Here is a 27819-nt window from a genome sequence, read left to right on the forward strand (position 1 = left end):
CTGCTTGTGTGCTACACAAAGAGAAGAGCAGGATTATTGTTTCTGTGTGTACAGTGTATGTGAGACATCATAGTATCTAGTTTCAGCCCACTAGCTCATAGACAACTGAAAATTATAGATGGAGCATGAATATGTAGGGAAGACTGATGAAAAATACTGCTGGTAAGGGGAACTGTTATCTGTCTTGACGTGTGTTTTAGTAATTCACCTCATTTTCCACAATACAAGTCTGAAGGTTCATTTCTTAGATCTATGTAATGTTCAGCTCCTTTGTTAGTCCTACTAAACATTTATGAAGAAATTGACAGCTAAAGTGGTGGAAATAAGTATTTGATCCCTTGCTGATTTTGTAAGTTTGCCCACTGACAAGAACATGAACAGTCTATAATTTTAAGGATAGGTTAATTTTAACATTGAGAGATAGAATATCAAAAATAAAATTCAGAAAATCATATTGTATAAATGATATATATTTATTTGCATTTCGCAGTTAGAAATAAGTATTTGATCCCCAACCAACCATTAACAGTTCTGGCTCCTACAGACCAGTTAGACGCTCTTTTGCCAGTGTGTTCTTTCATTGTCTCACACTGTCCAATCAGAGCTTACAATATCAAACTTTGTGGAGACACGCCCTTTTGACAAGGGGAATGGTATCTCCTAGTTGTCATTGAATCCATTAATTTTTGAAAGGAAATATAAGAAGAATGGCACAAACCAATGTTCGAAAAAAAGATACTTTAAACTGGTATTTGGTAAAACAGTTATATCAGGAAAGCCGACAAGTCTTTTCTAACCCGCTTTGTATATGTGCAAACAGTTCCAATTGCAGACAGATTTTTGGCATTGCTTCTGCTCTGTGCAGTGTAGGCATTGATTATGGTCGATGCTCAGTTCCATTGTAAAGAGCTTGCTCTGTTTCGGCAACAAACATTGGGTTATCATATACACATTTCTGTACATCTTTTCCAAGTTCTGATTGGTTAGAGTAGTAAGTTTGGCTTATTGGGGGCCACATTGGGTCATCACACAAAGCTCTTTCTAATACTCTATATTGGCTCCTTGATCGGTAGTTAAAACATGATTTTATCCTTAGCCACAGTCTTCGGTTTTCAATAAATCCTTCCTGTAAGATAGTGGAATATATTATTGTTACCGCTTGACTTGCATCCATAGATTGTCTCTATATGTGCACAGATATGTAAAAATACATTTATCCCTATGTGTGTTTGACTAGGCTGCAACTATCCGAATACAGATTTATCCAAATCCTAGTCCACTTTATAGGGAAGTATAAATCCAACTTCAGTTTGCTCCCCCTAGTGGTAACGTTGTGGTGCACATACTTAGCTGTGTGCGCTGTATAAAGGGAACAATCTTTGTATCATAGATAGATGAGAACCATGTCACAAAATAGTATTACATTTATCTATTTGGCTCAGGTTATACATTTGAAAAAATATAATGAAAATGACACTTTTCCCATTCCCTGATATCAATTTAAGGTACAATTTTTAGTTGTTTAATATTTTCCATGGACATTGTTCATTTTAATGGAATTTGAATTAATATTTATTTTATTTATTGGATGGATGTGCTGTTTTCCCTCTCGTTCTATCATTTGCTACTTCACCGGCTGGATCTAACACCCACCTGTCACAAGTTTTCCAGCTATCTGCACAACCAGAAAACATGGTGAGCTCTCTCTTGCCCCTACAATTTTATTTGGCTTAAATGCATATATTTTGACAAAAAAATATTTTTGCAAAAGGATTTTTGACTTCTATGGCTTCTAATTATAACGACAACATACATAGCAAACTGTGGAATGCAATAACACTACCTCTATCAGAGATCTAGCAAAGGGTTTGCAACCCTTACATTCCTTCTCCTATGCTATGTTAGAAGATAATATCTGCCCACATCAAAGTTCCAGTTTGATGCGGTTATAGATCATTTTAAAATTTAAAAATCTAAAATCAATAACCTTAGCGTGACTGGGGTCCGTGCTGCAAATATTGAGACAATACCACCCTTTTGTCACAGTGTGTCTAGATGAATGAAAAAGATATATATTTGTGCTCAGATATGCCCCTAGTAAATGCCAAAACTTGAATGGAAGATACAAACACGGTCAGTGAACCTTGACAGCCATTAATGGTAGTGTGGCAATGAGCCGTTTGGCTCAGGGCACTTAGGTTAGAAATTGGTACCGCCGTGGAACAGGTATTTGTATCTATCTATTTGTAACCTAAGTGCCCTGATTTACCCAAATTGTATTTCAGACATTTATCTACGACGTGGGGCACAGGATAAATACGACTTTTACTCTTTGCTGTCAGCCAAATGTCTCATTGCCACACTACCATTACTGGCTGTCAAGGTTCACTGACCGTGTTTGTATCTTCCATTCAAGTTTTGGCATTTACTAGGGGTATATCCGAGCACAAATATATATATATGGAAAAGAAAAATTGAGCGGGCACCACTACAAATGCATAAACAAAATTAGAAGGGAGGGTGCAACTAATGCGCCAAGAAACATGCATAAAGAAAAAAAGAAGAAAAGAAGCGCAAATAAAGTGCACACACAACCCATGTAGAGTGAACATGGCTTTTATTGAGACCAAAAAGTGCTAACAAGACATAAAAAGTTTTTATATCTTGTTAGCACTTTTTGGTTTCAATAAAAGCCGTGTTCACTCTACATGGGTTGTGTGTGCACTTTATTTGCGCTTCTTTTCTTCTTTTTTTCTTTATGCATGTTTCTTGGCGCATTAGTTGCTCAATTTTTTATTAAAAACATTTAAAAATGCATGTAAAAAACATACCCAAACAACAAGAACATCCCCTGTATATGAGGATGCAACTCAAGCAGACTCAAGGAAATGAATAACCCCAAGAATGATGTCAGATGAGAAGTGATGATCCGTAAATGAGAATGAATACGAAGATAAAATGCACACCCACCAACATGCTCAAGTGAAAGAACCCCTATGGACCTTGAGGTAAAAATTTATAATGAACAATGTCGCCACATAGTGGCCATGAGAAGGCATGAAAATCTATAAACAACAATGTTCTATTTGGAAGACAATAATAGTAAGCCACTGAGGAATATATAGGTATATAGTAGTACTAGCTATTGAACCCGTTCTACGCCCGGGTGGCGAGCATTTATATTGGAATATGGTCTCCATCCTGGTATGTGCTGCTCCTATCCTGTCATATGCTGCTCCATCCTGGCCCCCATCCTGTCATGTGCTGCTCCACCGTGTCATGTGCTGCTCCATCCTGCATCCCCATCCTGTCATGTGCTGCTCCACCGTGTCATGTGCTGCTCCAGCCTCATCCCCATCCTGTCATGTGCTCCCATCCTGCGCCCCCATCCTATCACGTGCTGCTCCATCCTGCACCCCCATCAGTGCGGGCGGCTGTGCTGAGTGCGGGCGGCTGTGCTGAGTGCGGGCGGCTGTATGTGGCTGTGCTGAGTGCGGGCGGCTGTATGTGACGTGGCTGTGCTGGGTGCGGGCGGCTGTGCTGGGTGCGGCAGCTGTGGACGGCTGTGCTGGGTGCGGTGGCTGTGCTGGATGCAGCGGCTGTGCTGGGTGCAGCGGCTGTGCATGGCTGTAGGCGGCTGTGCGTGGTTGTGGGAGGCTGTGCTGGGTGCGGCGGCTGTGCGTGGCTGTGGGCGGCTGTGCTGGGTGCGGCGGCTGTGCTGGGTGCGGCGGCTGTCCGTGGCTGTAGGCGGCTGTGCGTGGCTGTGCTGGGTGCGGAGGCTGTGCATGGCTGTGGCGGCTGTGCGTGGCTGTGCTGGGTGCGGCGGCTGTCCGTGGCTGTAGGCGGCTGTGCGTGGCTGTGCTGGGTGCGGCGGCTGTGCTGGGTGCGGCGGATGTGCTGGGTGCGGCGGCTGTGCTGGGTGCGGCGGCTGTGGGTGGCTGTGCTGGGTGCAGTGGTTGTGCGTGGCTGTGCTGGGTGCGGCGGCTGTGGGCGGCTGTGCGTGGCTGTGCTGGGTGCGGCAGCTGTGCGTGGCTGTGGGCGGCTGTGCGTGGCTGTGGGCGGCTGTGCTGGGTGCGGCGGCTGTCCGTGGCTGTGGGCGGCTGTGGGAGGCTGTGCGTGGCTGTAGGCGGCTGTGCGTGGCTGTGCTGGGTGCGGCGGATGTGCCGGGTGTGGCGGCTGTGCTGGGTGCGGCGGCTGTGGGTGGCTGTGCTGGGTGCGGCGGCTGTGCGTGGCTGTGGGCTGTGTGTGGCTGTGGGCGGCTGTGCTGGGTGCGGCGGCTGTGGTCGGCTGTGCTGGGTGCGGCGGCTGTGCGTGGCTATGGGTGGCTGTACGTGGCTGTGGGCGGCTGTGCTGGGTGCGGCGGCTGTGCGTGGCTGTGGTCGGCTGTGCTGGGTGCGGCTGTGGGCGGCTGTGCGTGGCTGTGGGCGGCTGTGCTGGGTGCGGCGGCTGTGGTCGGCTGTGCTGGGTGCGGCGGCTGTGCGTGGCTGTGGGCGGCTGTGCTGGGTGCGGCGGCTGTGCGTGGCTGTGGGCGGCTGTGCTGGGTGCGGCGGCTGTGCGTGGCTATGGGTGGCTGTACGTGGCTGTGGGCGGCTGTGCTGGGTGCGGCGGCTGTGCGTGGCTGTGGTCGGCTGTGCTGGGTGCGGCTGTGGGCGGCTGTGCGTGGCTGTGGGCGGCTGTGCTGGGTGCGACGGCTGTGGTCGGCTGTGCTGGGTGCGGCGGCTGTGCGTGGCTGTGGGCGGCTGTGCTGGGTGCGGCGGCTGTGCGTGGCTGTGGTCGGCTGTGCTGGGTGCGGCGGCTGTGCGTGGCTATGGGTGGCTGTGCGTGGCTGTGGGCAGCTGTGCTGGGTGCGGCGGCTGTGCGTGGCTGTGGGCGCCTGTGCGTGGCTATGGTCGGCTGTGCTGGGTGCGGCGGCTGTGCGTTGCTGTGGGCGGCTGTGCGTGGCTGTGCTGGGCGCGGCGGCTGTGCTGGGTGCGGCCATTTTCTTGGTCCTGCTCCCGGAGTCGGCGCCTGCACAGTCCGCGCTTTCCGGCGCCATTTTCTTGAAGACACTGCAATGTGTCTTCAAGAAAATGGCGCCGGAAAGCGCGGACTGCGCAGGCGCCGATTCCGGGAGCAGGGGGACAGTCACGGCCCGGAAGCGCGTCGGTGGAACGGGTCAGGTAAGTATACTCACCCTCCGCCTCCTGGCTCGTCCCTGCTTGTCCGGTGGAGATCGCGGTGTGCGTTCAGCGCTTACGCATACCGCGATCTCCTGGGAGCGTCGCTCTGTGCGGTCCAGACTGCGCCGGCGCTTGCGCTTGCGCAGTCTATAGAGGCTTCGGACAGAGTGACGCTCCCAGCGTTATATTAGAGATAATTTACCGTCCATAATATAAATAATGGCAAATCACATCAACCTATGGCGACATTGTTCATTATAAATTTTTACCTCAAGGTCCATAGGGGTTCTTTCACTTAAGCATGTTGGTGGGTGTGTATTTTATCTTCGTATTCATTCTCATTTACGGATCATCACTTCTCTTCTGACATCATTCTTGGGGTTATTCATTTCCTTGAGTCTGCTTGAGTTGCATCCTCATATACAGGGGATGTTCTTGTTGTTTGGGTATGTTTTTTACATGCGTTTTTAAATGTTTTTATGTCTTGTTAGCACTTTTTGGTCTCAGTAAAAGCCGTGTTCACTCTACATGGGTTGTGCGTGCACTTTATTTGCGCTTCTTTTCTTCTTTTTTTCTTTGTGCAAATATATATATATATCTTTTGCATTTTAAAATATAGTTCAAGAGAAGAAAGATAAAGATTACAAACCCTTGAGATTGAGCTCATTTTTAAATTTAATTATAAACCCATTCTGCAATATGCTATGCACTGTGTGTTAGAGTTGGTGGAACGCACCGAATATATATATATATCAGAAGTAGTAGGTGCGTTCGCCACCCGGGGTCCACCGTGCAGGAAACATCTACTGCTAGTAAAGGCGGTACTATATGGCGGTATAAACGAACTCTGCTACTTCAAAGTCCGTTAGCAAAGAGAACGCTGTGCCCTGTTAAGTTCACAGAGGAACACAGCTACTTAGTAGAGCGGATAGTGGTCATGCAGTCAATAGCAAACACGCAGCTCCTCTCTGGTGGAGCCGGAATTCTAATGGCTATACGCCAGCCCTGAATCCACACACACAAAACTCCTCGCCGGAGGTGCCAGCATTCTAGGGGCTTATTTCAGCCAAACCCTGACCGCATACAAACATGACCACACTGGCGCTGAGCTCATACATAAATTGACACTAGCACATGGCCGTGCAAACGTTTTATAGTTGCAGCACTACAGGACCTTCCTGGAGGACCAATGGGAGCTTTTACAGGGCCTGAGCGTGTGACCCCTGACCTCCAATGAGAGGTCCTCTCGTGGGCATGCTCAGTGTCTGCAAAGCAGGACTTAGTCCGAGAAAAGCCTGCTCACCACAGACCAGTGCAGGGTACAATAGCAGAGCCTGGAAAGGCAGCAGTAACCCTTTGCACAGTATCAGGCAGAGCAAGACGCTGGGACCGACGTCTCTGCTGCAGAATGGGAGACCGCAGCAGACATGGTTCGAGATTCCCCCTGTGCAGAGGCGGGAACTCGACCCCTAACATTACCCCCCTCCTTGAGCCTCGCTATGCTCAAAGGCTGCAATGAGTAACGGAGCCCGAATGTGCTCCACAGGTTCCCAGGTTCTGTCCTCTGGGCCGTGGCCCTTCCAGTCCACCAGATAGTATTTTTTGCCACGTACTACCTTTGACCCCATGAAAGCATTCACCTCATACTCGTCCGTGGACAAACCCGATGTCCTGGCAGATGACTCGGAAAACTGGGACATATAGACGGGCTTTAACAGGGAAACGTGGAAAGGTGTCGGTGATATCAAGGCGCGGAGAAAAAGCCAAACGGTAGACCACAGGGTTAATCTGTTCCAGAACCTTAAAAGGACCAATGTAGCGAGGCGCAAACTTAGTGGACTCTACTCGCAGCCTGATGTTACAGGTGGAGAGCCGCACTAAGTCACCAGGAACAAAGGTTGGAGCAGGGCGCCAGTGAGCATCGGCAGAAACCCTCATTCTCTCCTTGGAAGCCCGAATGGCATCCTGTGTGCAGTCCCAAATGTCACGTGCCTCCACTGCCCAGTCTGCCACCGTGGAATCAGTGGATGACATGGGCATGGGCACAGAGACATGTGGATGCTGGCCGTAATTAAGGAGAAAAGGAGTCTTTCCAGTGGAATCGGCTACGGCGTTGTTCAGAGCAAATTCCGCCCAAGGTAGCAAAGATGCCCAGTCATCCTGTCCAGCAGAGACAAAATGTCACAAATATATCACCAGAGTCTGGATGGCCCTCTCTACCAACCCATTCGTCTCGGGATGATATGCAGAGGAGAGATTCAGTTCTATGCTGAGTAAACGACAGAGCTCTCTCCAAAACAAGACGCGAACTGGGGACCCCGGTCACTGTCAATTTTATCAGGCATGCCATGTAAACGGAAAATATGTTTTACGAACAATGCCGCCAAGGCCCATGCAGAAGGTAACTGTGGAAGCGGCACCAAGTGCACCATCTTAGAGAAATGATCAGTGACTACTCAGATAATGGTGCAGTTACGAGGCTTGGGTAAGCCCACCACGAAGTCCATTCCGACCATCTCCCAGGGCCTGTCTGCCACCGGTAGGGGGTAACATAGCCCAGCAGGCCGTTGACAAGGAGACCGATTCTTGGCGCAGGAGACACATGCCCAAAAATAGTCCCTGATGTCACGGGCCATATGCGGCCACCAGTACATCTTCGCCAAAAGCTCAGGTGTCCTCTTGGTCCCAAAATCTCCACCCACCCTGGACGAGTGAGCCCAAGAGAGAACCTCCGGTCGCAAATTGGATGGAACGAAAGTCTTGCCTGGGGGCACAGACTCTAGCAAAACCGGAGCCACAGTTCTCAAGCTCTCTGAAGTTCTCTGATGTTCTTCTCCCCGGAAAGAAAATGGAGAGTAAAATGAAACCGGGAGAAGAACAGGGACCATCTAGCCTGGCGAGAATTCAGCTGCTGGGCCGTCTGTAAATATACCAAGATCTTGTGGTCTGTGAACACTTCGAAGGGAAAGTGGGCTCCCTCCAAGAGGTGTCTCCACTCTGAAAAAGCCAACTTCATGGCTAGCAACTCCCTGTCCCCAATGGAGTAATTCCTCTCCGCTGGTGAAAAGGTCTTGGAGAAGCAGAAGCAAGGATGCTTCCGACCTTGAGCATCCTTTTGGAAGAGGACTGCTCCAGCACCAACGGATGAGGCATTCACCTCCATCCATAATAATTGGCTTATCTACATCGGGGCGATGTAGGAAAGGGAGCGCTAGTGAAGTGTGAATTAATCGAGAGTAAGGCCTTGGAGACCTCCTCCAACCACAACTTGGGATTTGCTCCCTTCTTGGTGAGGGCAACCAAGGGAGCTACCAAAGTTGAGAAGTGTGGGATGAACTGGCGATAGTAATTAATGAACCCCATAAAGGGCTGCACCGCTTTAAGAGAATGGGTTCCTGCCAGTCCATCACAGCCTGTAGCTTGGCAGGATCCATTGCCAATCCCTGGGCAGAGATTATATAACCAAGGAAAGGCAAGGACTCCTGCTCAAACACACACTTCTCCAACTTGGCGTACAGGGAGTTTGCCGTAAGAAGTCAAAGACTTTGCGAACATCTCTCCGATGGGAGTCAATATCTGGAGAGTAGATGAGGATATCATCCAGATAGACTACGACCAAGGTGGTGAGCATATCCCAGAAGATGTCGTTCACAAAGTCTTGGAAAACGGCTGGGGCATTACAGAGCCCAAAGGGCATCACTAGATATTCATAGTGCCCATCCCTGGTGTTAAAAACCATCTTCCATTCGTCCCCCTCAAGGATGCGAATCAGGTTGTAAGCACCCCGCAGATCTAATTCATCAAAAACCCTTGCTCCCTGTAGCCTATCAAAGAGCTCAGATATCAGGGGTAATGGGTACTTGCTCTTAATGGTGATGGTGTTAAGACCTCTGTAGTCTATGCATGGACGTAGTTCTCCACTCTTCTTCTGCACGAAGAAGAACCCAGCCCCTGCAGGTGACACTGACTTCCTAATGAATCCTCTTGCCAGATTCTCTTGGATATACTGAGACATTGCCTCTGTCTCCGGGAGAGATAACGGATAGACTCGACACCGGGGAGGCTCTGCACCAGGCACGAGGTCAATAGCACAGTCATGGTGTGGTGAAGTGGAAGGGTCTCCACAGCCCTTTTGGAGAGCACATCCACATAGGGCCAATAGTGCTTGAGGAGAGAGGAAAGATCTGTGGGTACCTCTATTGTAGCAACTTGAACGCACTCCCTCTGACATCTACCCTCACAGGATTTACTCCATCCCTGAGGACCATTCTATATGAGGAGAATGATAGCGTAGCCATGGTATCCCCAACAGGACCTCATCAATTCCCTCAGGAATGACTAATAGAGAGATAATCGCCTGATGTGACATAGAAAGAGTGAAAGGAATGGTTTGGTGTGTAATCTAGGAGGGTAGTGTGGACCCATTTACTACTCGGTTACTGGTTTGGCGAGCATCACCAGGGGTAATGCGTGTCGCTGGGCAAAAGCGGATGACATAAAACTACCCTCCGCCCCAGAGTCCACGCAAAGCTCTACGATCAAAGTGGATGGGCCTATGGTAATTGTCCCATTGAAGGACAACTTAGAGGAAAACATCGCCGTGTCTAGTGTACCTAATCCAACTGCCACAAGATGCTGACGTTCCCCCGACCGCTGAGGACACCTGGAGGCAAGATGTCCTGACTGCCAGCAAACATGACAGACCTTAAATGCACGAGCGGACCGGGACTTGGATCCCGCTCGTGACACCTCTATGGCCTCATGTGACTCGGGCGCCTGGACCGGAGATTCCAAAGGTTTGGCGAAGGTGGAAGCCAGCCGAAACCTCTGCCTACACTGGGCTCGCTCCAACCTTTGCTCGTGAAAACGAAGGTCGATGCGAGTTGACATAGCTTTGAGCTCCTCCACTGTGGCGGGAATCTCCCTAGTGGCCAAAGCATCTGTTAGGTGTCGAGTTCCCGCCTCTACACAGGGGGAATCACAAACCATCTACGCTGTGGTCTCCCATTCTTCTCCAGCCGCAGTGGAGCCTGCTCAGCGAAGTCGTTGGTCCCAGCATCTGGCTCGGGCTGATACTGTGCGACTGGTTACTGCTGCCCTTCCAGGCTCTGCCTTTGTAGCCAGCACTGATCAGCAGCGAGCAGGTCTTTCTGGGACTAAGTCCTGCTTTTCCCATACTGAGCATGCCCACGGGACGACCTCCCATTGGAGGTCGGGGGTCACATGCTCAGGTCCTGTTGATGCTCCTATTGGACCATCTGGAAGGTCTTGTAGCACTGCTGCTATAAAAGGTTTGCATGGCCGCTCGGCCATGCGCTAGTGTATACTTGAAAACGTGTGTGTGTTGATGTGTAAAAGTTGCTCATTAATCATCCCCTTCCTTGTGTATGACTGCTTGTGTAAGGAGGATGATTGCTATCTAGCACCCGACTGAGCCATCACTACTTAACACACGATACAGCGTATATTGCGGTGACCGCTAGTGCGGTGCCATGCGCTATTAGAGCGCTTTCCTGACCCAAGTCTGGGTGGTTAGTGGCGTCCGCCAGAGCGGCACTGCACGCACTCTTGTGCATAAAGATTATTATTTAAGTTATATTTTGACACCCACTAGCGGTGTCGAGTGCAAGTGGTCTAGATGAACTCTAATCCTGAGTCTTGGGATTGAGTTCTGTCACTCCTTGCTTGTGCTTTTTGTGTGGTACCGTGGCCCTGTGACACAACAGGGTTCGCTTCTTTCATACAGGGTGAAGCTAACCCGTGTGTGTATCCTCATTGTACAGCAATATAGTCTGTCATTACTCAGCAGCAGGTTCCATCTCTGCAAGGTGGACCCGGGGCTGCGAATGCACCTTTTACCATCTCTCTAATTATTTGGTGTGTTCCGCTAGCCCTAACAGCGTCCTTCACATGGTCAGCCAGCCCCCTCCAAAATACTGGGATGAGGGCTTTATCCGACCACTCCAGCTCAGACGCTAATGTCTGGAAGTGGACGGCAAAAAGGCTGACCATGGTCGAACCCTGAGTCAATGCCAGCTGTTGGAGCGCTATATCTTAGGTGACTCAAGGTCCCAAAAAGACCTGTTTCAGAGTGCCCAGAAACCGAGGAACACTCTGCACCACATGATTGTTGTGCTTCCACAGCGGCGTAGCCCACTACAAAGCTCTGTCCAACAGAAGAGAGATTATGTATCCCACCTTTGCGCGCTCCATGGGAAAACGTGCAGCCAGGAGCACGAGGTGTATACTGCACTGGCTCATGAAACCCCTACAGGATTTACTGTCACCAGAGTATTTTTCGGGTAGCGGGAGGTGAGATAAAATCAGAACAGAGGTGGCAGTGGGTAAAGTTGCTGCAGCCACGCTAGCAGCCTGAACAGCTATTGCAGTAACATCCATCGCTGAGGTTGCACGCTCGAGAACCATCAACCTGCCCTCCAGCAGCTGGATGTACCTCTGTAATCGCTCTTCATCTGCCATTACTTAGCCAGACCCTGGCGGAACGCAACGAATGTATATATCAGAAGCAGTAGGTGCGTTCGCAACCCGGGGTCCACCGTGCAGGAAAAAAACCTACTGCTAGTAAAGGCGGTACTATATGGCGGTATAAACGAACTCTGCTACTTCAAAGTCCGTTAGCAAAGAGAATGCTGTGCCCTGTTAAGTTCACAGAGGAACACAGCTCCTTAGTAGAGCGGATAGTGGTCATGCAGTCAATAGCAAACACGCAGCTCCTCTCCGGTGGAGCCGGAATTCTAATGGCTATACGCCAGCCCTGAATCCACACACACAAAACTCCTCGCCGGAGGTGCCAGCATTCTAGGGGCTTATTTCAGCCAAACCCTGACCGCATACAAACATGACCACACTGGCGCTGAGCTCATACATAAATTGACACTAGCACATGGCCGTGCAAACGTTTTATAGTTGCAGCACTACAGGACCTTCCTGGAGGACCAATGGGAGCTTTTACAGGGCCTGAGCGTGTGACCCCTGACCTCCAATGAGAGGTCCTCTCGTGGGCATGCTCAGTGTCTGCAAAGCAGGACTTAGTCCGAGAAAAGCCTGCTCACCACAGACCAGTGCAGGGTACAATAGCAGAGCCTGGAAAGGCAGCAGTAACCCTTTGCACAGTATCAGGCAGAGCAAGACGCTGGGACCGACGTCTCTGCTGCAGAATGGGAGACCGCAGCAGACATGGTTCGAGATTCCCCCTGTGCAGAGGCGGGAACTCGACCCCTAACATTACCCCCCTCCTTGAGCCTCGCTATGCTCAAAGGCTGCAATGAGTAACGGAGCCCGAATGTGCTCCACAGGTTCCCAGGTTCTGTCCTCTGGGCCGTGGCCCTTCCAGTCCACCAGATAGTATTTTTTGCCACGTACTACCTTTGACCCCATGAAAGCATTCACCTCATACTCGTCCGTGGACAAACCCGATGTCCTGGCAGATGACTCGGAAAACTGGGACATATAGACGGGCTTTAACAGGGAAACGTGGAAAGGTGTCGGTGATATCAAGGCGCGGAGAAAAAGCCAAACGGTAGACCACAGGGTTAATCTGTTCCAGAACCTTAAAAGGACCAATGTAGCGAGGCGCAAACTTAGTGGACTCTACTCGCAGCCTGATGTTACAGGTGGAGAGCCGCACTAAGTCACCAGGAACAAAGGTTGGAGCAGGGCGCCAGTGAGCATCGGCAGAAACCCTCATTCTCTCCTTGGAAGCCCGAATGGCATCCTGTGTGCAGTCCCAAATGTCACGTGCCTCCACTGCCCAGTCTGCCACCGTGGAATCAGTGGATGACATGGGCATGGGCACAGAGACATGTGGATGCTGGCCGTAATTAAGGAGAAAAGGAGTCTTTCCAGTGGAATCGGCTACGGCGTTGTTCAGAGCAAATTCCGCCCAAGGTAGCAAAGATGCCCAGTCATCCTGTCCAGCAGAGACAAAATGTCACAAATATATCACCAGAGTCTGGATGGCCCTCTCTACCAACCCATTCGTCTCGGGATGATATGCAGAGGAGAGATTCAGTTCTATGCTGAGTAAACGACAGAGCTCTCTCCAAAACAAGACGCGAACTGGGGACCCCGGTCACTGTCAATTTTATCAGGCATGCCATGTAAACGGAAAATATGTTTTACGAACAATGCCGCCAAGGCCCATGCAGAAGGTAACTGTGGAAGCGGCACCAAGTGCACCATCTTAGAGAAATGATCAGTGACTACTCAGATAATGGTGCAGTTACGAGGCTTGGGTAAGCCCACCACGAAGTCCATTCCGACCATCTCCCAGGGCCTGTCTGCCACCGGTAGGGGGTAACATAGCCCAGCAGGCCGTTGACAAGGAGACCGATTCTTGGCGCAGGAGACACATGCCCAAAAATAGTCCCTGATGTCACGGGCCATATGCGGCCACCAGTACATCTTCGCCAAAAGCTCAGGTGTCCTCTTGGTCCCAAAATCTCCACCCACCCTGGACGAGTGAGCCCAAGAGAGAACCTCCGGTCGCAAATTGGATGGAACGAAAGTCTTGCCTGGGGGCACAGACTCTAGCAAAACCGGAGCCACAGTTCTCAAGCTCTCTGAAGTTCTCTGATGTTCTTCTCCCCGGAAAGAAAATGGAGAGTAAAATGAAACCGGGAGAAGAACAGGGACCATCTAGCCTGGCGAGAATTCAGCTGCTGGGCCGTCTGTAAATATACCAAGATCTTGTGGTCTGTGAACACTTCGAAGGGAAAGTGGGCTCCCTCCAAGAGGTGTCTCCACTCTGAAAAAGCCAACTTCATGGCTAGCAACTCCCTGTCCCCAATGGAGTAATTCCTCTCCGCTGGTGAAAAGGTCTTGGAGAAGCAGAAGCAAGGATGCTTCCGACCTTGAGCATCCTTTTGGAAGAGGACTGCTCCAGCACCAACGGATGAGGCATTCACCTCCATCCATAATAATTGGCTTATCTACATCGGGGCGATGTAGGAAAGGGAGCGCTAGTGAAGTGTGAATTAATCGAGAGTAAGGCCTTGGAGACCTCCTCCAACCACAACTTGGGATTTGCTCCCTTCTTGGTGAGGGCAACCAAGGGAGCTACCAAAGTTGAGAAGTGTGGGATGAACTGGCGATAGTAATTAATGAACCCCATAAAGGGCTGCACCGCTTTAAGAGAATGGGTTCCTGCCAGTCCATCACAGCCTGTAGCTTGGCAGGATCCATTGCCAATCCCTGGGCAGAGATTATATAACCAAGGAAAGGCAAGGACTCCTGCTCAAACACACACTTCTCCAACTTGGCGTACAGGGAGTTTGCCGTAAGAAGTCAAAGACTTTGCGAACATCTCTCCGATGGGAGTCAATATCTGGAGAGTAGATGAGGATATCATCCAGATAGACTACGACCAAGGTGGTGAGCATATCCCAGAAGATGTCGTTCACAAAGTCTTGGAAAACGGCTGGGGCATTACAGAGCCCAAAGGGCATCACTAGATATTCATAGTGCCCATCCCTGGTGTTAAAAACCATCTTCCATTCGTCCCCCTCAAGGATGCGAATCAGGTTGTAAGCACCCCGCAGATCTAATTCATCAAAAACCCTTGCTCCCTGTAGCCTATCAAAGAGCTCAGATATCAGGGGTAATGGGTACTTGCTCTTAATGGTGATGGTGTTAAGACCTCTGTAGTCTATGCATGGACGTAGTTCTCCACTCTTCTTCTGCACGAAGAAGAACCCAGCCCCTGCAGGTGACACTGACTTCCTAATGAATCCTCTTGCCAGATTCTCTTGGATATACTGAGACATTGCCTCTGTCTCCGGGAGAGATAACGGATAGACTCGACACCGGGGAGGCTCTGCACCAGGCACGAGGTCAATAGCACAGTCATGGTGTGGTGAAGTGGAAGGGTCTCCACAGCCCTTTTGGAGAGCACATCCACATAGGGCCAATAGTGCTTGAGGAGAGAGGAAAGATCTGTGGGTACCTCTATTGTAGCAACTTGAACGCACTCCCTCTGACATCTACCCTCACAGGATTTACTCCATCCCTGAGGACCATTCTATATGAGGAGAATGATAGCGTAGCCATGGTATCCCCAACAGGACCTCATCAATTCCCTCAGGAATGACTAATAGAGAGATAATCGCCTGATGTGACATAGAAAGAGTGAAAGGAATGGTTTGGTGTGTAATCTAGGAGGGTAGTGTGGACCCATTTACTACTCGGTTACTGGTTTGGCGAGCATCACCAGGGGTAATGCGTGTCGCTGGGCAAAAGCGGATGACATAAAACTACCCTCCGCCCCAGAGTCCACGCAAAGCTCTACGATCAAAGTGGATGGGCCTATGGTAATTGTCCCATTGAAGGACAACTTAGAGGAAAACATCGCCGTGTCTAGTGTACCTAATCCAACTGCCACAAGATGCTGACGTTCCCCCGACCGCTGAGGACACCTGGAGGCAAGATGTCCTGACTGCCAGCAAACATGACAGACCTTAAATGCACGAGCGGACCGGGACTTGGATCCCGCTCGTGACACCTCTATGGCCTCATGTGACTCGGGCGCCTGGACCGGAGATTCCAAAGGTTTGGCGAAGGTGGAAGCCAGCCGAAACCTCTGCCTACACTGGGCTCGCTCCAACCTTTGCTCGTGAAAACGAAGGTCGATGCGAGTTGACATAGCTTTGAGCTCCTCCACTGTGGCGGGAATCTCCCTAGTGGCCAAAGCATCTGTTAGGTGTCGAGTTCCCGCCTCTACACAGGGGGAATCACAAACCATCTACGCTGTGGTCTCCCATTCTTCTCCAGCCGCAGTGGAGCCTGCTCAGCGAAGTCGTTGGTCCCAGCATCTGGCTCGGGCTGATACTGTGCGACTGGTTACTGCTGCCCTTCCAGGCTCTGCCTTTGTAGCCAGCACTGATCAGCAGCGAGCAGGTCTTTCTGGGACTAAGTCCTGCTTTTCCCATACTGAGCATGCCCACGGGACGACCTCCCATTGGAGGTCGGGGGTCACATGCTCAGGTCCTGTTGATGCTCCTATTGGACCATCTGGAAGGTCTTGTAGCACTGCTGCTATAAAAGGTTTGCATGGCCGCTCGGCCATGCGCTAGTGTATACTTGAAAACGTGTGTGTGTTGATGTGTAAAAGTTGCTCATTAATCATCCCCTTCCTTGTGTATGACTGCTTGTGTAAGGAGGATGATTGCTATCTAGCACCCGACTGAGCCATCACTACTTAACACACGATACAGCGTATATTGCGGTGACCGCTAGTGCGGTGCCATGCGCTATTAGAGCGCTTTCCTGACCCAAGTCTGGGTGGTTAGTGGCGTCCGCCAGAGCGGCACTGCACGCACTCTTGTGCATAAAGATTATTATTTAAGTTATATTTTGACACCCACTAGCGGTGTCGAGTGCAAGTGGTCTAGATGAACTCTAATCCTGAGTCTTGGGATTGAGTTCTGTCACTCCTTGCTTGTGCTTTTTGTGTGGTACCGTGGCCCTGTGACACAACAGGGTTCGCTTCTTTCATACAGGGTGAAGCTAACCCGTGTGTGTATCCTCATTGTACAGCAATATAGTCTGTCATTACTCAGCAGCAGGTTCCATCTCTGCAAGGTGGACCCGGGGCTGCGAATGCACCTTTTACCATCTCTCTAATTATTTGGTGTGTTCCGCTAGCCCTAACAGCGTCCTTCACATGGTCAGCCAGCCCCCTCCAAAATACTGGGATGAGGGCTTTATCCGACCACTCCAGCTCAGACGCTAATGTCTGGAAGTGGACGGCAAAAAGGCTGACCATGGTCGAACCCTGAGTCAATGCCAGCTGTTGGAGCGCTATATCTTAGGTGACTCAAGGTCCCAAAAAGACCTGTTTCAGAGTGCCCAGAAACCGAGGAACACTCTGCACCACATGATTGTTGTGCTTCCACAGCGGCGTAGCCCACTACAAAGCTCTGTCCAACAGAAGAGAGATTATGTATCCCACCTTTGCGCGCTCCATGGGAAAACGTGCAGCCAGGAGCACGAGGTGTATACTGCACTGGCTCATGAAACCCCTACAGGATTTACTGTCACCAGAGTATTTTTCGGGTAGCGGGAGGTGAGATAAAATCAGAACAGAGGTGGCAGTGGGTAAAGTTGCTGCAGCCACGCTAGCAGCCTGAACAGCTATTGCAGTAACATCCATCGCTGAGGTTGCACGCTCGAGAACCATCAACCTGCCCTCCAGCAGCTGGATGTACCTCTGTAATCGCTCTTCATCTGCCATTACTTAGCCAGACCCTGGCGGAACGCAACGAATGTATATATCAGAAGCAGTAGGTGCGTTCGCAACCCGGGGTCCACCGTGCAGGAAAAAAACCTACTGCTAGTAAAGGCGGTACTATATGGCGGTATAAACGAACTCTGCTACTTCAAAGTCCGTTAGCAAAGAGAATGCTGTGCCCTGTTAAGTTCACAGAGGAACACAGCTCCTTAGTAGAGCGGATAGTGGTCATGCAGTCAATAGCAAACACGCAGCTCCTCTCCGGTGGAGCCGGAATTCTAATGGCTATACGCCAGCCCTGAATCCACACACACAAAACTCCTCGCCGGAGGTGCCAGCATTCTAGGGGCTTATTTCAGCCAAACCCTGACCGCATACAAACATGACCACACTGGCGCTGAGCTCATACATAAATTGACACTAGCACATGGCCGTGCAAACGTTTTATAGTTGCAGCACTACAGGACCTTCCTGGAGGACCAATGGGAGCTTTTACAGGGCCTGAGCGTGTGACCCCTGACCTCCAATGAGAGGTCCTCTCGTGGGCATGCTCAGTGTCTGCAAAGCAGGACTTAGTCCGAGAAAAGCCTGCTCACCACAGACCAGTGCAGGGTACAATAGCAGAGCCTGGAAAGGCAGCAGTAACCCTTTGCACAGTATCAGGCAGAGCAAGACGCTGGGACCGACGTCTCTGCTGCAGAATGGGAGACCGCAGCAGACATGGTTCGAGATTCCCCCTGTGCAGAGGCGGGAACTCGACCCCTAACATTACCCCCCTCCTTGAGCCTCGCTATGCTCAAAGGCTGCAATGAGTAACGGAGCCCGAATGTGCTCCACAGGTTCCCAGGTTCTGTCCTCTGGGCCGTGGCCCTTCCAGTCCACCAGATAGTATTTTTTGCCACGTACTACCTTTGACCCCATGAAAGCATTCACCTCATACTCGTCCGTGGACAAACCCGATGTCCTGGCAGATGACTCGGAAAACTGGGACATATAGACGGGCTTTAACAGGGAAACGTGGAAAGGTGTCGGTGATATCAAGGCGCGGAGAAAAAGCCAAACGGTAGACCACAGGGTTAATCTGTTCCAGAACCTTAAAAGGACCAATGTAGCGAGGCGCAAACTTAGTGGACTCTACTCGCAGCCTGATGTTACAGGTGGAGAGCCGCACTAAGTCACCAGGAACAAAGGTTGGAGCAGGGCGCCAGTGAGCATCGGCAGAAACCCTCATTCTCTCCTTGGAAGCCCGAATGGCATCCTGTGTGCAGTCCCAAATGTCACGTGCCTCCACTGCCCAGTCTGCCACCGTGGAATCAGTGGATGACATGGGCATGGGCACAGAGACATGTGGATGCTGGCCGTAATTAAGGAGAAAAGGAGTCTTTCCAGTGGAATCGGCTACGGCGTTGTTCAGAGCAAATTCCGCCCAAGGTAGCAAAGATGCCCAGTCATCCTGTCCAGCAGAGACAAAATGTCACAAATATATCACCAGAGTCTGGATGGCCCTCTCTACCAACCCATTCGTCTCGGGATGATATGCAGAGGAGAGATTCAGTTCTATGCTGAGTAAACGACAGAGCTCTCTCCAAAACAAGACGCGAACTGGGGACCCCGGTCACTGTCAATTTTATCAGGCATGCCATGTAAACGGAAAATATGTTTTACGAACAATGCCGCCAAGGCCCATGCAGAAGGTAACTGTGGAAGCGGCACCAAGTGCACCATCTTAGAGAAATGATCAGTGACTACTCAGATAATGGTGCAGTTACGAGGCTTGGGTAAGCCCACCACGAAGTCCATTCCGACCATCTCCCAGGGCCTGTCTGCCACCGGTAGGGGGTAACATAGCCCAGCAGGCCGTTGACGAGGAGACCGATTCTTGGCGCAGGAGACACATGCCCAAAAATAGTCCCTGATGTCACGGGCCATATGCGGCCACCAGTACATCTTCGCCAAAAGCTCAGGTGTCCTCTTGGTCCCAAAATCTCCACCCACCCTGGACGAGTGAGCCCAAGAGAGAACCTCCGGTCGCAAATTGGATGGAACGAAAGTCTTGCCTGGGGGCACAGACTCTAGCAAAACCGGAGCCACAGTTCTCAAGCTCTCTGAAGTTCTCTGATGTTCTTCTCCCCGGAAAGAAAATGGAGAGTAAAATGAAACCGGGAGAAGAACAGGGACCATCTAGCCTGGCGAGAATTCAGCTGCTGGGCCGTCTGTAAATATACCAAGATCTTGTGGTCTGTGAACACTTCGAAGGGAAAGTGGGCTCCCTCCAAGAGGTGTCTCCACTCTGAAAAAGCCAACTTCATGGCTAGCAACTCCCTGTCCCCAATGGAGTAATTCCTCTCCGCTGGTGAAAAGGTCTTGGAGAAGCAGAAGCAAGGATGCTTCCGACCTTGAGCATCCTTTTGGAAGAGGACTGCTCCAGCACCAACGGATGAGGCATTCACCTCCATCCATAATAATTGGCTTATCTACATCGGGGCGATGTAGGAAAGGGAGCGCTAGTGAAGTGTGAATTAATCGAGAGTAAGGCCTTGGAGACCTCCTCCAACCACAACTTGGGATTTGCTCCCTTCTTGGTGAGGGCAACCAAGGGAGCTACCAAAGTTGAGAAGTGTGGGATGAACTGGCGATAGTAATTAATGAACCCCATAAAGGGCTGCACCGCTTTAAGAGAATGGGTTCCTGCCAGTCCATCACAGCCTGTAGCTTGGCAGGATCCATTGCCAATCCCTGGGCAGAGATTATATAACCAAGGAAAGGCAAGGACTCCTGCTCAAACACACACTTCTCCAACTTGGCGTACAGGGAGTTTGCCGTAAGAAGTCAAAGACTTTGCGAACATCTCTCCGATGGGAGTCAATATCTGGAGAGTAGATGAGGATATCATCCAGATAGACTATGACCAAGGTGGTGAGCATATCCCAGAAGATGTCGTTCACAAAGTCTTGGAAAACGGCTGGGGCATTACAGAGCCCAAAGGGCATCACTAGATATTCATAGTGCCCATCCCTGGTGTTAAAAACCATCTTCCATTCGTCCCCCTCAAGGATGCGAATCAGGTTGTAAGCACCCCGCAGATCTAATTCATCAAAAACCCTTGCTCCCTGTAGCCTATCAAAGAGCTCAGATATCAGGGGTAATGGGTACTTGCTCTTAATGGTGATGGTGTTAAGACCTCTGTAGTCTATGCATGGACGTAGTTCTCCACTCTTCTTCTGCACGAAGAAGAACCCAGCCCCTGCAGGTGACACTGACTTCCTAATGAATCCTCTTGCCAGATTCTCTTGGATATACTGAGACATTGCCTCTGTCTCCGGGAGAGATAACGGATAGACTCGACACCGGGGAGGCTCTGCACCAGGCACGAGGTCAATAGCACAGTCATGGTGTGGTGAAGTGGAAGGGTCTCCACAGCCCTTTTGGAGAGCACATCCACATAGGGCCAATAGTGCTTGAGGAGAGAGGAAAGATCTGTGGGTACCTCTATTGTAGCAACTTGAACGCACTCCCTCTGACATCTACCCTCACAGGATTTACTCCATCCCTGAGGACCATTCTATATGAGGAGAATGATAGCGTAGCCATGGTATCCCCAACAGGACCTCATCAATTCCCTCAGGAATGACTAATAGAGAGATAATCGCCTGATGTGACATAGAAAGAGTGAAAGGAATGGTTTGGTGTGTAATCTAGGAGGGTAGTGTGGACCCATTTACTACTCGGTTACTGGTTTGGCGAGCATCACCAGGGGTAATGCGTGTCGCTGGGCAAAAGCGGATGACATAAAACTACCCTCCGCCCCAGAGTCCACGCAAAGCTCTACGATCAAAGTGGATGGGCCTATGGTAATTGTCCCATTGAAGGACAACTTAGAGGAAAACATCGCCGTGTCTAGTGTACCTAATCCAACTGCCACAAGATGCTGACGTTCCCCCGACCGCTGAGGACACCTGGAGGCAAGATGTCCTGACTGCCAGCAAACATGACAGACCTTAAATGCACGAGCGGACCGGGACTTGGATCCCGCTCGTGACACCTCTATGGCCTCATGTGACTCGGGCGCCTGGACCGGAGATTCCAAAGGTTCGGCGAAGGTGGAAGCCAGCCGAAACCTCTGCCTACACTGGGCTCGCTCCAACCTTTGCTCGTGAAAACGAAGGTCGATGCGAGTTGACATAGCTTTGAGCTCCTCCACTGTGGCGGGAATCTCCCTAGTGGCCAAAGCATCTGTTAGGTGTCGAGTTCCCGCCTCTACACAGGGGGAATCACAAACCATCTACGCTGTGGTCTCCCATTCTTCTCCAGCCGCAGTGGAGCCTGCTCAGCGAAGTCGTTGGTCCCAGCATCTGGCTCGGGCTGATACTGTGCGACTGGTTACTGCTGCCCTTCCAGGCTCTGCCTTTGTAGCCAGCACTGATCAGCAGCGAGCAGGTCTTTCTGGGACTAAGTCCTGCTTTTCCCATACTGAGCATGCCCACGGGACGACCTCCCATTGGAGGTCGGGGGTCACATGCTCAGGTCCTGTTGATGCTCCTATTGGACCATCTGGAAGGTCTTGTAGCACTGCTGCTATAAAAGGTTTGCATGGCCGCTCGGCCATGCGCTAGTGTATACTTGAAAACGTGTGTGTGTTGATGTGTAAAAGTTGCTCATTAATCATCCCCTTCCTTGTGTATGACTGCTTGTGTAAGGAGGATGATTGCTATCTAGCACCCGACTGAGCCATCACTACTTAACACACGATACAGCGTATATTGCGGTGACCGCTAGTGCGGTGCCATGCGCTATTAGAGCGCTTTCCTGACCCAAGTCTGGGTGGTTAGTGGCGTCCGCCAGAGCGGCACTGCACGCACTCTTGTGCATAAAGATTATTATTTAAGTTATATTTTGACACCCACTAGCGGTGTCGAGTGCAAGTGGTCTAGATGAACTCTAATCCTGAGTCTTGGGATTGAGTTCTGTCACTCCTTGCTTGTGCTTTTTGTGTGGTACCGTGGCCCTGTGACACAACAGGGTTCGCTTCTTTCATACAGGGTGAAGCTAACCCGTGTGTGTATCCTCATTGTACAGCAATATAGTCTGTCATTACTCAGCAGCAGGTTCCATCTCTGCAAGGTGGACCCGGGGCTGCGAATGCACCTTTTACCATCTCTCTAATTATTTGGTGTGTTCCGCTAGCCCTAACAGCGTCCTTCACATGGTCAGCCAGCCCCCTCCAAAATACTGGGATGAGGGCTTTATCCGACCACTCCAGCTCAGACGCTAATGTCTGGAAGTGGACGGCAAAAAGGCTGACCATGGTCGAACCCTGAGTCAATGCCAGCTGTTGGAGCGCTATATCTTAGGTGACTCAAGGTCCCAAAAAGACCTGTTTCAGAGTGCCCAGAAACCGAGGAACACTCTGCACCACATGATTGTTGTGCTTCCACAGCGGCGTAGCCCACTACAAAGCTCTGTCCAACAGAAGAGAGATTATGTATCCCACCTTTGCGCGCTCCATGGGAAAACGTGCAGCCAGGAGCACGAGGTGTATACTGCACTGGCTCATGAAACCCCTACAGGATTTACTGTCACCAGAGTATTTTTCGGGTAGCGGGAGGTGAGATAAAATCAGAACAGAGGTGGCAGTGGGTAAAGTTGCTGCAGCCACGCTAGCAGCCTGAACAGCTATTGCAGTAACATCCATCGCTGAGGTTGCACGCTCGAGAACCATCAACCTGCCCTCCAGCAGCTGGATGTACCTCTGTAATCGCTCTTCATCTGCCATTACTTAGCCAGACCCTGGCGGAACGCAACGAATGTATATATCAGAAGCAGTAGGTGCGTTCGCAACCCGGGGTCCACCGTGCAGGAAAAAAACCTACTGCTAGTAAAGGCGGTACTATATGGCGGTATAAACGAACTCTGCTACTTCAAAGTCCGTTAGCAAAGAGAATGCTGTGCCCTGTTAAGTTCACAGAGGAACACAGCTCCTTAGTAGAGCGGATAGTGGTCATGCAGTCAATAGCAAACACGCAGCTCCTCTCCGGTGGAGCCGGAATTCTAATGGCTATACGCCAGCCCTGAATCCACACACACAAAACTCCTCGCCGGAGGTGCCAGCATTCTAGGGGCTTATTTCAGCCAAACCCTGACCGCATACAAACATGACCACACTGGCGCTGAGCTCATACATAAATTGACACTAGCACATGGCCGTGCAAACGTTTTATAGTTGCAGCACTACAGGACCTTCCTGGAGGACCAATGGGAGCTTTTACAGGGCCTGAGCGTGTGACCCCTGACCTCCAATGAGAGGTCCTCTCGTGGGCATGCTCAGTGTCTGCAAAGCAGGACTTAGTCCGAGAAAAGCCTGCTCACCACAGACCAGTGCAGGGTACAATAGCAGAGCCTGGAAAGGCAGCAGTAACCCTTTGCACAGTATCAGGCAGAGCAAGACGCTGGGACCGACGTCTCTGCTGCAGAATGGGAGACCGCAGCAGACATGGTTCGAGATTCCCCCTGTGCAGAGGCGGGAACTCGACCCCTAACATTACCCCCCTCCTTGAGCCTCGCTATGCTCAAAGGCTGCAATGAGTAACGGAGCCCGAATGTGCTCCACAGGTTCCCAGGTTCTGTCCTCTGGGCCGTGGCCCTTCCAGTCCACCAGATAGTATTTTTTGCCACGTACTACCTTTGACCCCATGAAAGCATTCACCTCATACTCGTCCGTGGACAAACCCGATGTCCTGGCAGATGACTCGGAAAACTGGGACATATAGACGGGCTTTAACAGGGAAACGTGGAAAGGTGTCGGTGATATCAAGGCGCGGAGAAAAAGCCAAACGGTAGACCACAGGGTTAATCTGTTCCAGAACCTTAAAAGGACCAATGTAGCGAGGCGCAAACTTAGTGGACTCTACTCGCAGCCTGATGTTACAGGTGGAGAGCCGCACTAAGTCACCAGGAACAAAGGTTGGAGCAGGGCGCCAGTGAGCATCGGCAGAAACCCTCATTCTCTCCTTGGAAGCCCGAATGGCATCCTGTGTGCAGTCCCAAATGTCACGTGCCTCCACTGCCCAGTCTGCCACCGTGGAATCAGTGGATGACATGGGCATGGGCACAGAGACATGTGGATGCTGGCCGTAATTAAGGAGAAAAGGAGTCTTTCCAGTGGAATCGGCTACGGCGTTGTTCAGAGCAAATTCCGCCCAAGGTAGCAAAGATGCCCAGTCATCCTGTCCAGCAGAGACAAAATGTCACAAATATATCACCAGAGTCTGGATGGCCCTCTCTACCAACCCATTCGTCTCGGGATGATATGCAGAGGAGAGATTCAGTTCTATGCTGAGTAAACGACAGAGCTCTCTCCAAAACAAGACGCGAACTGGGGACCCCGGTCACTGTCAATTTTATCAGGCATGCCATGTAAACGGAAAATATGTTTTACGAACAATGCCGCCAAGGCCCATGCAGAAGGTAACTGTGGAAGCGGCACCAAGTGCACCATCTTAGAGAAATGATCAGTGACTACTCAGATAATGGTGCAGTTACGAGGCTTGGGTAAGCCCACCACGAAGTCCATTCCGACCATCTCCCAGGGCCTGTCTGCCACCGGTAGGGGGTAACATAGCCCAGCAGGCCGTTGACGAGGAGACCGATTCTTGGCGCAGGAGACACATGCCCAAAAATAGTCCCTGATGTCACGGGCCATATGCGGCCACCAGTACATCTTCGCCAAAAGCTCAGGTGTCCTCTTGGTCCCAAAATCTCCACCCACCCTGGACGAGTGAGCCCAAGAGAGAACCTCCGGTCGCAAATTGGATGGAACGAAAGTCTTGCCTGGGGGCACAGACTCTAGCAAAACCGGAGCCACAGTTCTCAAGCTCTCTGAAGTTCTCTGATGTTCTTCTCCCCGGAAAGAAAATGGAGAGTAAAATGAAACCGGGAGAAGAACAGGGACCATCTAGCCTGGCGAGAATTCAGCTGCTGGGCCGTCTGTAAATATACCAAGATCTTGTGGTCTGTGAACACTTCGAAGGGAAAGTGGGCTCCCTCCAAGAGGTGTCTCCACTCTGAAAAAGCCAACTTCATGGCTAGCAACTCCCTGTCCCCAATGGAGTAATTCCTCTCCGCTGGTGAAAAGGTCTTGGAGAAGCAGAAGCAAGGATGCTTCCGACCTTGAGCATCCTTTTGGAAGAGGACTGCTCCAGCACCAACGGATGAGGCATTCACCTCCATCCATAATAATTGGCTTATCTACATCGGGGCGATGTAGGAAAGGGAGCGCTAGTGAAGTGTGAATTAATCGAGAGTAAGGCCTTGGAGACCTCCTCCAACCACAACTTGGGATTTGCTCCCTTCTTGGTGAGGGCAACCAAGGGAGCTACCAAAGTTGAGAAGTGTGGGATGAACTGGCGATAGTAATTAATGAACCCCATAAAGGGCTGCACCGCTTTAAGAGAATGGGTTCCTGCCAGTCCATCACAGCCTGTAGCTTGGCAGGATCCATTGCCAATCCCTGGGCAGAGATTATATAACCAAGGAAAGGCAAGGACTCCTGCTCAAACACACACTTCTCCAACTTGGCGTACAGGGAGTTTGCCGTAAGAAGTCAAAGACTTTGCGAACATCTCTCCGATGGGAGTCAATATCTGGAGAGTAGATGAGGATATCATCCAGATAGACTATGACCAAGGTGGTGAGCATATCCCAGAAGATGTCGTTCACAAAGTCTTGGAAAACGGCTGGGGCATTACAGAGCCCAAAGGGCATCACTAGATATTCATAGTGCCCATCCCTGGTGTTAAAAACCATCTTCCATTCGTCCCCCTCAAGGATGCGAATCAGGTTGTAAGCACCCCGCAGATCTAATTCATCAAAAACCCTTGCTCCCTGTAGCCTATCAAAGAGCTCAGATATCAGGGGTAATGGGTACTTGCTCTTAATGGTGATGGTGTTAAGACCTCTGTAGTCTATGCATGGACGTAGTTCTCCACTCTTCTTCTGCACGAAGAAGAACCCAGCCCCTGCAGGTGACACTGACTTCCTAATGAATCCTCTTGCCAGATTCTCTTGGATATACTGAGACATTGCCTCTGTCTCCGGGAGAGATAACGGATAGACTCGACACCGGGGAGGCTCTGCACCAGGCACGAGGTCAATAGCACAGTCATGGTGTGGTGAAGTGGAAGGGTCTCCACAGCCCTTTTGGAGAGCACATCCACATAGGGCCAATAGTGCTTGAGGAGAGAGGAAAGATCTGTGGGTACCTCTATTGTAGCAACTTGAACGCACTCCCTCTGACATCTACCCTCACAGGATTTACTCCATCCCTGAGGACCATTCTATATGAGGAGAATGATAGCGTAGCCATGGTATCCCCAACAGGACCTCATCAATTCCCTCAGGAATGACTAATAGAGAGATAATCGCCTGATGTGACATAGAAAGAGTGAAAGGAATGGTTTGGTGTGTAATCTAGGAGGGTAGTGTGGACCCATTTACTACTCGGTTACTGGTTTGGCGAGCATCACCAGGGGTAATGCGTGTCGCTGGGCAAAAGCGGATGACATAAAACTACCCTCCGCCCCAGAGTCCACGCAAAGCTCTACGATCAAAGTGGATGGGCCTATGGTAATTGTCCCATTGAAGGACAACTTAGAGGAAAACATCGCCGTGTCTAGTGTACCTAATCCAACTGCCACAAGATGCTGACGTTCCCCCGACCGCTGAGGACACCTGGAGGCAAGATGTCCTGACTGCCAGCAAACATGACAGACCTTAAATGCACGAGCGGACCGGGACTTGGATCCCGCTCGTGACACCTCTATGGCCTCATGTGACTCGGGCGCCTGGACCGGAGATTCCAAAGGTTCGGCGAAGGTGGAAGCCAGCCGAAACCTCTGCCTACACTGGGCTCGCTCCAACCTTTGCTCGTGAAAACGAAGGTCGATGCGAGTTGACATAGCTTTGAGCTCCTCCACTGTGGCGGGAATCTCCCTAGTGGCCAAAGCATCTGTTAGGTGTCGAGTTCCCGCCTCTACACAGGGGGAATCACAAACCATCTACGCTGTGGTCTCCCATTCTTCTCCAGCCGCAGTGGAGCCTGCTCAGCGAAGTCGTTGGTCCCAGCATCTGGCTCGGGCTGATACTGTGCGACTGGTTACTGCTGCCCTTCCAGGCTCTGCCTTTGTAGCCAGCACTGATCAGCAGCGAGCAGGTCTTTCTGGGACTAAGTCCTGCTTTTCCCATACTGAGCATGCCCACGGGACGACCTCCCATTGGAGGTCGGGGGTCACATGCTCAGGTCCTGTTGATGCTCCTATTGGACCATCTGGAAGGTCTTGTAGCACTGCTGCTATAAAAGGTTTGCATGGCCGCTCGGCCATGCGCTAGTGTATACTTGAAAACGTGTGTGTGTTGATG

General features: G+C 50.9%; 1 protein-coding gene across 2 annotated transcripts in view; it reads right to left on the reverse strand.

Moving 5' to 3' along the window:
• Positions 1-454: 454 nt before the first annotated feature.
• The window catches only part of LOC143808071 (putative cation-transporting ATPase 13A4), a 730794-nt gene continuing 703429 nt past the window's right edge, over positions 455-27819 (reverse strand). For both annotated transcript variants that reach the window (XM_077290328.1, XM_077290327.1), the window contains one exon: positions 455-1126. In XM_077290328.1, coding sequence (XP_077146443.1) covers positions 878-1126 — 249 coding nt within the window. In that variant the 3' untranslated portion in view covers positions 455-877. The remainder of the gene's footprint in view (positions 1127-27819) is intronic.

This window comes from Ranitomeya variabilis, chromosome 2 (assembly GCF_051348905.1).
Source record: "Ranitomeya variabilis isolate aRanVar5 chromosome 2, aRanVar5.hap1, whole genome shotgun sequence".
In the NCBI taxonomy this organism is placed as follows: Eukaryota; Metazoa; Chordata; class Amphibia; order Anura; family Dendrobatidae; genus Ranitomeya; species Ranitomeya variabilis.